Below are 12,436 nucleotides of genomic sequence, written 5' to 3' on the forward strand. Positions count from 1 at the left end.
AAAAGATAATACAGTTTTTCCCACAAGGTATGCAGCGTCTAATATTTACGGATTCGGATAGAACATATGGGGTCCCCAAATATAGCGTCATAGTTTAATTACAGGAAGAACGTTAATTACGAATCCGATAGTCTGTATTCCAAATCACGGTGCATACGATGACTGCACAATGTCGAAGCTTCCCTAGGTGACTATGCAACTGACAAATGCAACCAATGAGAGAAAAAGAGTGTCTGCATGTGAATATGCAAACTCCCACAGCGGCATATATAGCTAAAAACAGGTTTGGTGAGAATGAGTCACGTGTTCTCCCTAAGAATTCGTTGTGTACGGTACGTAATCGTTGTGGTTCTGAAATGAGCAAATATTCGATTGAGCATCATGTTTTCATGGCGATGACATCATAATTGCAATAAGTATGATAATTGCAATAAGTATCATAATTGCAATTTGTATAAAATTGCAATTATGGTGCGGTGAAGAGATTCGGCAATTCGGAACATTTTCACCATAAACTGATCAGGTTGGATTCCATTACGAAAACAGGCAAAGGTATAGAATGGTCACCTTACTCCCCGGATCTTAAGCCTTGTGATTTTGTTTTATGGGACGACTGAAAGATAGAGTGTATCTCACACAGCCCTCAACATCGGACGATTCGAGAGTAGCAATTAAAACCGAGGTCGAGGAAATTGGAACAGATATTTTGCAGAAAACAATTGCGAACTTCGATTTCTGACTTTACCATGCGATTTGTTCGAACAGATACATTTCTAAAATCTTTCTCAATACACGTTGATTTTCACTTGATTTTTTTTTCCATTTCCTGAAGTTTTCATAACACAAGCTTCACACCTTAATTAGACTATGACGTTATATTCGGAGACCCCACATGTGAAGTGTCAAAATACTGATCTTGACATATTCTATCCGAATCTGCAAATATTAGACGCTGCATACCTTGTGGGACACCCTGCATTTATGGTGATAATACAATTTCTTACTTGTTCATTTACGAATTCAAAGATCTGTAGGCTTTAAATATATTGGACTCTAAATTTTAGCACGCCTTCATATTTCAGACCTTTTGCATCCGAAAAGAAACAGATTTGAAATTTGCTCGCAGACAGACAGATTTCAGTTCAAAGAACGCGCCAATTCATAAACGAGGCGACTTTGAAGGATGAAATTCATTATGTGATTTTTACATCAAAATATTGCAGATGCTCTGACCAAGGAAAGAAGCCTAAGTCCCAATTTCCTTTCTTCTAGACTGCAGGCCGCGGAGATCCATGCCTTGTTTAAACTAAGAAAAACGAAATGAAGGATTCCCCCCAAAGCATGTCTGATATGCCTGTAGGTGTCCAGGCTTGTCTCTGGAGTACACCAGTTCAAGGAGTACTTAACGCTCTTATCTAGGCTAAAGTCTAGCCATACCAAAAGTCTTTTCTTCATCAGAGGCTAAAAGATGTATACCCCTTGCCATTGCTCGGCCGAAGCTTCTCCCCCTCATGTCATTGACTGTATTGGCGCCTCTGTGAGGCAGCTGGCAAATGAGAGGAGTCAGTTTACAATCTTATCATGCGATTAATCTCATGGGCTTGATTTGAAGTGGAGTTCAATTCAAGGGGGATAAGAAACAACATCAAAATTATTTGAAACAAGTTTTGAACGAAATCTGCTAAAAAGAAATCTGTCTGTCGACTCAAAGTCATGCGAACGTGATTTAAATGAAACTAAATTGATGAAATTTTGTACAGACGTAATTATCAGATTTGTTTATTTAAATCAAATTTTTAAATTCGAGCTTTGGCAGAAAATAATATTTTTCACTCTGTTTATTACTCGCTGAAAAATGCGACACATTAGAAATGTGAAATTCGCTTTGACTCCTAAATTGTTCTTCTTTATCAAATTTTGGATCCAATCAATCGAAGAAATAACGCTTGGGAGCCTTAATGGATTGTCTTCTCTGAAGCTTAATAGAAGCATATTTTTTCAGCATGTACGGAAAAATTGGAATCGTGAGTTGACTGAAAATTCTTGGTCTACCGCATGATAACTTTAATACGTTAATTTTAAAATGATAGTCTTAGCACGACTTTTTTGAACACATTAATATTTGTGGGCTTGCGTGCTGTCTATGATGAGGCGTACAAAAACCGCTCATTGAAGCGAAAGGGAAAAAAAATAGTACTATAACGATATCTCTAAGAATGACAGTAGGATAGGTGAGGCAAATGCCCCGGGAGCCATTACCAGGCAGCTCAACATTGTAAAATAACTGAATAAAAAAATACTTTTTTTTTTTCTTTTTCGCCACAACTAAAATAAAATTTCTTAAAAAAAATGAACAATGTTTTTTCTCATTTTAATATTTTATACATTTAGTAGTAGTGTATAGTAGTTATCTCGATAAATTCCCATTTTCAAATCACTATTTAAATTTCGTTACAAACATCGTTTCTGGCATAAACAAGCTTTTTTGATTAATAGGCAAATTCAAATATACCTTCATAATATAAGTGAATTATAAGAATAGCGTTTGATAATCTAAACTCAACTCTGATGGAAGTTCATATTTATGTTCACAAAACAAAGCAGAAGACCGATTAAGGTTTTGAAACACCTAATAGATTGTTTAGAATTACTATAAACTAAACTGAAAGAAAAGAACTGGAAAAAATTTCATTATTAATAAAAATACCAAATATATAAATTATAATTAAAAAGAAAAAAAGCGTGCTTAAACTAGTACTTTTTGAGGCAGGAATGCATTTTTTTCGTTGCAAATTCATATAAGAACAAAAAAAAAAAAACTTTTTTAAAGCGTGTCGTTTGCAATAACAAATTTTTCAAAGGAGTTTTTAAGATGCGTAGATAATATATTTCATATTTTCGGAAACTGTTTCTCATCGAATTAAATTTAAGAAAATAACTCAATAATCGATGTGACAATAATTGAAAATATAAAAAATAAGAATAGAATACAGATTATAATCTTTGCATTTATGCGAAATTAATTTAATTTAAATATTTTATTAAATTCAATAATGTTGCTTTGAAATTAAATGAAGACTTGGAGTTAATATACTGCATTTAAAAAAAGCAAAATTAAAAATTCGACATTAAGGTTTATTAAATGAAAATATTTCGAACTTTTATAAAATTCGTATCTTCTGTGGAGTTTGGTGAGAAAAGTTGTTTGATTAGTTATTCCATGTCAAATTCTGTGCACACATAGTTAGAACTATCTATAGCTTTAGAAGTGAAGAAAATTTCTTAAATAATTTATAGAAAGATTTATTTTTGTCACAGTGAAAGAGAGAGATAGAAGAAATCCAATATTTGTAATATGTTCAATCATTTACTACCTTTCGATCGTCTAGGAATTGGAATAAAATTTTAGATTTCGGAAGTTATCTGAGATATAATAACTTTCTTCAATAGAGGAGAAACAAACGATCTAAAGATTTGGTGAAGCGATAAAATAAGTCCGATTTAAATTTTAACAAATGAAGTTATTGCTGCAAATTATACCCAGAAGATGTTTTGGGAAATTTGTCAAAATTGTTGAAAAATTCCTCAATTAAATATATTATTGAAACAATGAATGTTTAGATTTTAATTTCGTGTCATTGTTTGTTTTTAAAAAAATTTTAAGTTGATATAATTTGTAACAATATCAACTCCTCGAGCCTGCACAACCCCTTTTGCATTGGGGGGGGGGGGATCACTCACACACCTCACAGCCAGAACACAGGGTAAAGCGCAACCATGCCCGAAACAGGACTCCAATCCGGGACGCCCGGAAGACACACTATACCTCGGCCAGGATGATGTAATTGAAATAAGTATTGCTCGCAATGGTCCTTTCATTTAGAAACATCCAATAATAAATCCAAAAACCTTTTGCGATAATTTTAAAATCGTTTCGAAAGCCTTTAATGACATTTTACATTTCTTGCTCAGGAAATGTCCGAAATATTTTAATTTATACCGCTAAAAAAATTAACGGCTGATTGCGTGAAAATTTTGATATAATGGGATAGTATAAAATCAATAAGCGTATCATGGGTCAGGGCCGGAATAAACTTGCTGATGGCCCCTGGCGTTGATGTTCTTAGAGGCTCGCTCTGAAATACTCACACTTAATGTACATTTCGATTTGTTAATCAATAAGTTTAAAAAATAATTTCTAATTATTTAGGCTCAACTTCAACTCCCCGAGATCATATCTAATGGGTGGAAATAGGTATGAGGATCTTGATTTGAAAAGTGGGAAGGATAGCTATTTTGGAAATTGTCCTGGGTGCCCTTTTATGTAAGCACGCCATTATGGAGTGATGCACTGTTTTTCTTTTACACTCTTATGGTGAAATTGCATTTTCTATGCATTTCGTAATTGTATGTAACAAATTGTTGTATTAATGTAAAGATTCCGTCCTTAAAAAAGCGACGTTCAATGTTATAATATATTCAGTGAGAAACGTTGGCCTCTACAGAATTCAAAATTAAAACACGATACAGTTCACAGGAATTTGTCCGAGCGAAAATGCCGTTAATATAAACGAAAAATGTAACAGTACTGAGCTATCAACAAATTGTTAGAAATTTATGGATAATAGAATTCAAAATTTCAGTTTTTAAATACCCTTTGCAGCATTGTACATTTTCGAGTTTTGAGCAGCCCCTGGGCCACACAGTAGATTCAGTAAAATGCTGAATTCGCACCAAAGGGTAGTATTTCGTAACTATTGTGCTCCAATTCCATGCAAGGCGTTCTCTTGGATATCACCTTTATTAAAGAGTACAGGAGAAAATTTTGGGAGGACCCTTTTCGCTGCTTTATTATGTTATGACATTATAATTAACTTCTAATTATGCTCATGTCTCTCTATATAATTATTCCTAATCTAGATAATTCCTGCTCTAGAAACAGAATCTTTCTAGATATTCAAGAAAAATTCCATTTTACGTAAATAAAAGTATGCAGCAGCGCTATTACTTATAATAATTATATTCTCTTCTGAATTTCAGAGCTTTCGTAAATCGATAGATTTGATCGATGAATGCTTCTCTTCCTTTTGGAACTCTTGTATAACATATATACATGATATCAGTGTCTCTTGCAACGATAAAAGAGCAACATAATTGTCTAATAAAAAGTATGTTTGAAAAGGTTGTTTTATAATATCGAAGATTGCGTTATTTTCCGTTGACAGTGCGTGGTCACGCAAAAGGTTAGATTAACTGTCAATAATCGTAATTGAAATTTTCATCTTTACTGATGGAAGGGTGCCGCCTGTTTCCAATTTCAACAAATTGACATATTCACCAGAAAAATGGATTAACAAAGTAAAAAAAAATTAAATAGATGCTTTTTTCACTAAAATAAAAACAATGAAACGATGAGTCATCTTTAATCAAAATCATGGAGCGAAATTCAGAAAAAAAATTGAAAATTAAAGTTGTAGAAATTTAAGGTGCTGAGAATATTCTGATAAATAGGATTTTCATCTCCTCTCATTCAAAAAGCCCTAACATGAAATGAATAATGAATTTAAAACTGAATTCAACGGCGATTCATTGTATTATAATATATTCTAAAATTTCTTATATTCCTACAGTGATACGTTTTAATTCATTTATTTTTTCATTCACGAATTATAAAATTGTTTTTTATAATATTTATCAATTAAATATATATATTCACTTTTTAAAAGAAAATTCTTGTGTCCCTTATAAGTGAAGTGTCGAATATGATCACTGTTACGCTTTCAGGCTGTTCGAGCATTCAGGGCTTGCAAGCACATTCAAAGTCCGAAATCAGACACAATCCCAAAGATTCAGTGCATCCCAGAATGGAAGATCTGCATTTCAGAAGTAAAAAAAAAACCCAAAGCAAAACGGCTCATACATGAAACAGTTTTTTGATGTTCTAATCCTTCTGTTGCAGGGGTTAATAAGAATTTTTCTGTCATGAAAGAAGAATGAATAATAAAAAATAAAAAAAAATACAATTACAGTATTTTCAGTTAAATATTTGTTTTATAAGCAATCTCAAATCCTTTTTACCAATACCTGAAGCAAAAATTGTAAAAATATTCCAGAAAAAAATATAAAGGGAAAACTTTTAACTAAAATGCAATGGATATAAAAATAAATATGACGAAATGAAATCTTACGATGAAAAACAGCAATATTGATATCTGCGAAGAAATTTTTATTAACAACATTCATTATTATTTATGTTATCGATTAAATTTTATCTGGAAACACTCTTACTTTATTTATTACAGAAAAGGGTTGTGTTATATAATTTTTTTAAGATGATGGTCATGACTTAATACTATTGACTGAAAATGACTTAATACTATTTTTGTAAATTTGTGAAAATATTTAATCAGGAACGACAAAAAGAGCCATCCAGAACGAATGCAGACACTCCCAGATTTTTCTCAAGTTCGAATTTTGATCAGTTAGTTGATAAAAATGTAAAGAATAATTTAAATTAATATTTTATTTTGCATATCGTAGCCATCGCAAAGACGTAACAGTTGTTTATTTCCCTCATTATTACAACATATTTCCAATCATAAAATTTCATTAAAGTAGGCAGGCAGTTTTATTAATACATTTTGAATTCTGTGGAGGCTAGTAATGTAGAGTTAAAAAAATTCATTTTATACGGCGCCCCTTACTGCAAAAATGTTAATCAACAAGACTGTTTTTTTTAACATTCATTTACACACACGCAGGGTTTCACAATTTTTGAAACTGTATTTGTTTTTATTTTGATCCTAGACTGCCTGGCATCCTCGTTTCTACACAATATTATTGAAGCTGAGATCCGGTAGTTATAAATATTCAAATAACTAAGTGAACGAAATGAAACACATGAGAACCAAACCATTTATACTTTATTATGTGTTAATATTATCCTGAAATTTTATCATTAGCAATTTTTTTTCAATCTTGCTTATTTGGTAAGTTGGAAAAAAAATTTTTAATCGACATCTTATGTCGTATTTCAGGCAGTTGCCTAATGACAATTTATAATCTCCCCTTTTATATTTGCACCAATAATTGTAGAAATACTTGTATATTCATACATGAATGCTATCGATGGTCGAATTTTTTCAATCAACTAGTAATGCTAATGAATTGTCTGGTGAAATGTCATCAACTACAAGCAAAATGAAGAAAGAAAATATTAAGATGCGTTCTGAAAATACACCTTGGACAATTTTTGGACTTAGAATCAAGAATTTACAATTTTTAATAACTTTTTATTTATTTGTTTTTGTAATGACGGACGCAATTTTGTAGCATATAAAAGTTTCGCATTCCAATGTTTATATTTTATTAGCTCTGGAACAATATATATATAAAAGCTAATATTTCATTGATTACTGTTGTATTTTTTGGAGAAAACGATTAACATTTTTCTGCTTTTGTGTTTTGTAAGATAATTTGTGGTTTTCATTACGTTACATAATTCTGCTTTTTTTATTTACGTAAACCAAAACTGCAAAAAAAGTGCTGTTCTTTTTTTAATACAAACTTTTGAATGAAATACTTTATAGTCAACGGACATCAGAATGAACATCTTCGATTTATGACCCATGTATGATATGAAACAGAAGAGAAATATTTTCTAATTTGTGATATAAATATTGAATATCGTTCAAATGATAGAATTTACCCGAAGTCATCGAAACTTGAGCGTACGAAGGTGACAAAACACGTTTTGTGAATAGTAATCATTACTTAAGGAACTGCAATATCGAAAGTTCTCATTTTCAGGGTGGAGATGAAGTGAATTCAGTTACCACATAACACAGGGACCCAACTTCTACCACACAGACCTTGCCGAACTAAAGGGTGTGGCATTCTTACGAAATGTGAGAGAAGAACACTTTATATTAATAAGAATGAGGCCGATGATCAAAATCAGAACAATTATCTTGCTGTTTTAAGATTTTTATTGAGAACTATGCTAAAAATATACATTGTGTTAGGAAATACGTTTTCATTAAAATATAAATCATAATTTCATAAATATTATCTTGCTGTTTTAAAACATTTATTGTGAACTATGCTCAAAATATACATTTTGTTAGGAGATGCGATTTCATTAAAATATAAATCATAATTTCATAAATATTATCTTGCTGTTTTAAAACATTTATTGTGAACTATGCTAAAAATATACATTTTGTTAGGAGATGCGATTTCATTAAAATATAAATCATAATTTCATAAATATTATCTTGCTGTTTTAAAACATTTATTGTGAACTATGCTAAAAATATACATTTTGTTAGGAGATACGATTTCATTAAAATATAAATCATAATTTCATAAATATTATCTTGCTGTTTTAAAACATTTATTGTGAACTATGCTAAAAATATACATTGTGTTAGGAGATACGATTTCATTAAAATATAAATCATAATTTCATAAATATTATCTTGCTGTTTTAAAACATTTATTGTGAACTATGCTAAAAATATACATTTTGTTAGGAGATGCGATTTCATTAAAATATAAATCATAATTTCATAAATATTATCTTGCTGTTTTAAAACATTTATTGTGAACTATGCTAAAAATATACATTTTGTTAGGAGATACGATTTCATTAAAATATAAATCATAATTTCATAAATATTATCTTGCTGTTTTAAGACATTTATTGTGAACTATGCTAAAAATATACATTGTGTTAGGAGATACGATTTCATTAAAATATAAATCATAATTTCATAAATATTATCTTGCTGTTTTAAAACATTTATTGTGAACTATGCTAAAAATATACATTTTGTTAGGAGATGCGATTTCATTAAAATATAAATCATAATTTCATAAATATTATCTTGCTGTTTTAAAACATTTATTGTGAACTATGCTAAAAATATACATTTTGTTAGGAGATACGATTTCATTAAAATATAAATCATAATTTCATAAATATTATCTTGCTGTTTTAAAACATTTATTGTGAACTATGCTAAAAATATACATTTTGTTAGGAGATGCGATTTCATTAAAATATAAATCATAATTTCATAAATATTATCTTGCTGTTTTAAAACATTTATTGTGAACTATGCTAAAAATATACATTTTGTTAGGAGATGCGATTTCATTAAAATATAAATCATAATTTCATAAATATTATCTTTCTGTTTTAAAACATTTATTGTGAACTATGCTAAAAATATACATTTTGTTAGGAGATGCGATTTCATTAAAATATAAATCATAATTTCATAAATATTATCTTGCTGTTTTAAAACATTTATTGTGAACTATGCTAAAAATATACATTTTGTTAGGAGATGCGATTTCATTAAAATATAAATCATAATTTCATAAATATTATCTTGCTGTTTTAAAACATTTATTGTGAACTATGCTAAAAATATACATTTTGTTAGGAGATGCGATTTCATTAAAATATAAATCATAATTTCATAAATATTATCTTGCTGTTTTAAAACATTTATTGTGAACTATGCTAAAAATATACATTTTGTTAGGAGATGCGATTTCATTAAAATATAAATCATAATTTCATAAATATTATCTTGCTGTTTTAAAACATTTATTGTGAACTATGCTAAAAACATACATTGTGTTAGGAGATACGATTTCATTAAAATATAAATCATAATTTCATAAATATTATCTTGCTGTTTTAAAACATTTATTGTGAACTATGCTAAAAATATACATTTTGTTAGGAGATACGATTTCATTAAAATATAAATCATAATTTCATAAATATTATCTTGCTGTTTTAAAACATTTATTGTGAACTATGCTAAAAATATACATTTTGTTAGGAGATACGATTTCATTAAAATATAAATCATAATTTCATAAATATTATCTTGCTGTTTTAAAACATCTATTGTGAACTATGCTAAAAACATACATTGTGTTAGGAGATACGATTTCATTAAAATATAAATCATAATTTCATAAATATTATCTTGCTGTTTTAAAACATTTATTGTGAACTATGCTAAAAATATACATTGTGTTAGGAGATGCGATTTCATTAAAATGTACTTACTTTCCCTTTGAGATCGTTATTCATGTGCGGCAAAATTGTGAACATCAACTTTTACTTAGTGGCGATCTATATGCAATGGAGGACGAAGCGGCACGTTTTCTTGTTAGTTAAACAAACATAAAGGGCGTGAAAGAAAAACTATTCTTTCCCTGCCAAAGCAGAAAAACAGGAGAAAAAACTCAATTTATTAAATTTGATAGATGTTGAGTCACCTCTCCTAACTTGCCATTCAAAAGATATTTTGAAATTATACTCTGGGTCGTTATTTGAGAATAATCAATCATTCAAATACCGCAAAATGACACTCATAAATGCAATTTGCAATTGAATCTGGCAATATAACTTATCGAATTTTTCCCCCAAAAAGCCCTGCCTTTTGCATGACTTTGAAATCGATTTATGTTTATTTGATGCACAATCTGATAAGAGATAATGGATTTAACAGCAATCTCATGCTTTTGTGAAAACCAGAAAGCAAAACATAATAAATGAAATCGTGCAACTCAAAACTATTAAACGATGTTCCCATTAAAATATTGAGCCTCGCCTTGATTTGAGTAGAAAACGAAAGACCCATTCGATTATTTTAGTGACCTTGTTTTGCATCTTTTTTGCACAAAATTGTATTCAGAAAATTGGAATACATATAATATAATATTGAGAAAATAAATTATTTGCTCTTTGTAAATATATAAATGACGCTTGATTTTTAATCTCTCCTTTCATTTTTAAACCATTGTTTATTCAAAATATTTAAGTTCTTTCCAACATATCGTTATTGAATATAACAATTTTTCTGGAAGACTTGATGATACTCATTCGTTCTATCTCAGTTTCACAAAATGCGATTACAACCAATAACATTTTTGTAAAAATGTGTAAAGAACTATTACTATTGAAAACTGAATCATTTCTTAACGATAATGATAACATACACAATAATTTTACAATTTCTTATGACAGAATTTTATAATAATAATAATCTGGAATGACGATTCAAGGATTTAAACCCATGCTGATAAGATTCGGTAAACAAATAATATTAGAGCATTGAAAAATATAAAATCCACTTTTAAATTAGAATCACAATATTTGGCATCGGTTTTATATTTTAAAATGAATATGCTGGGTGTTTCACAATTATAATTCAGAAATTACACAGAGATGAAGAACATAATGACAAACATCATATAGGAGTTATGGTCGCATGCACAACCCAGGCGCGCGAAAAGTCACTGCATGTCGAGGGAGGTGCTAACTAATGAACCACTTCCTCGATCTGACTCATATGAAACGTCGGGATGGGCGTCGAAGGATGAATTCAATTTGGCTCCGATTTGTAGCAACATTAAGATTATTTTATTAAGGTTATGACGAGGACAACACCTGAGTTGACTACTCCCTCTCCAAATTTCTACTCTATGCTAACGGGAGGGTTTTTTTTGTTTGTTTATTTGTTTGCTTGTTTTTTTAAGGCTCGCCAGACCGTATTTTTACGAACCCTACTTTGATACATCAAAATAATGAAATCCGTCAATATTATTGGCTCTTGCTGGGAAACGCTTGTGACGCCGCACACTGACGTACAAAGCAAACACACAAAACAAGAGTCGACTCCTTTTCTAAATGATATGTTTATCTGAATGAATTCGATTATTATCTTTAGTAGTATCTTAATATATTTATTAATCTCGCATATTTTATTTGCTCTAATAAATTTTACATAGTAACTTTTCATTGTTAATTTGGAATAGCGTATTATCATCTATACAAAATATACTATATGCAAATATACAAAACATTCTACCAGGGATTGCACTCTTTTTTGACTGATAACATTGATTTAAAAAGTATAAAAATTATTTCCCCTATTGTAAAAAAAATAATAATTTACATCATCAAAAAAGCTAATAATAACAATTTTGACAATCTATAATAAAATAGTCTAGGTAAAATTTTCTCTGACATTTGTGTGCGTGTTTCAAGTTGCAATCGATTTCACGCCATATTTCAAATCCATAAAAATGATTTTAAAAAAACTAGAAGAAATTATATGTTGTCTTATAAAACTTCTTAATGCCTTGTTCTTCTTTGCATTTTTTTAGATTCTATTAAATGTTAGTTTCAATACATTCACTGTTCCATCGTAAGGTATAAACCATAATTACAATTTATTTCATTGTCATCAATCTGTCACAATAATCATATTTATTTTCGTTCAATAAATTCGTTTTAGAAATCTTCAAGCGCATTCCTATAAGCGATAGCATATTACCGTTTTATTATGAAAATGAACAATAACTCATTATCAAATAACTGGTTAAACTAGCCGGGAATAAGACA

General features: G+C 29.6%; 1 protein-coding gene across 1 annotated transcript in view; it reads right to left on the reverse strand.

Moving 5' to 3' along the window:
* The window catches only part of LOC129975579 (uncharacterized), a 47,621-nt gene extending 37,379 nt beyond the window's left edge, over positions 1-10,242 (reverse strand). The window contains exon 1 of the mRNA XM_056088642.1: positions 10,094-10,242. Coding sequence (XP_055944617.1) covers positions 10,094-10,138 — 45 coding nt within the window. The 5' untranslated portion in view covers positions 10,139-10,242. The remainder of the gene's footprint in view (positions 1-10,093) is intronic.
* Positions 10,243-12,436: the final 2,194 nt, after the last annotated feature.

The sequence above is a fragment of the Argiope bruennichi genome, chromosome 7, assembly GCF_947563725.1.
Source record: "Argiope bruennichi chromosome 7, qqArgBrue1.1, whole genome shotgun sequence".
NCBI classification, from domain to species: Eukaryota; Metazoa; Arthropoda; class Arachnida; order Araneae; family Araneidae; genus Argiope; species Argiope bruennichi.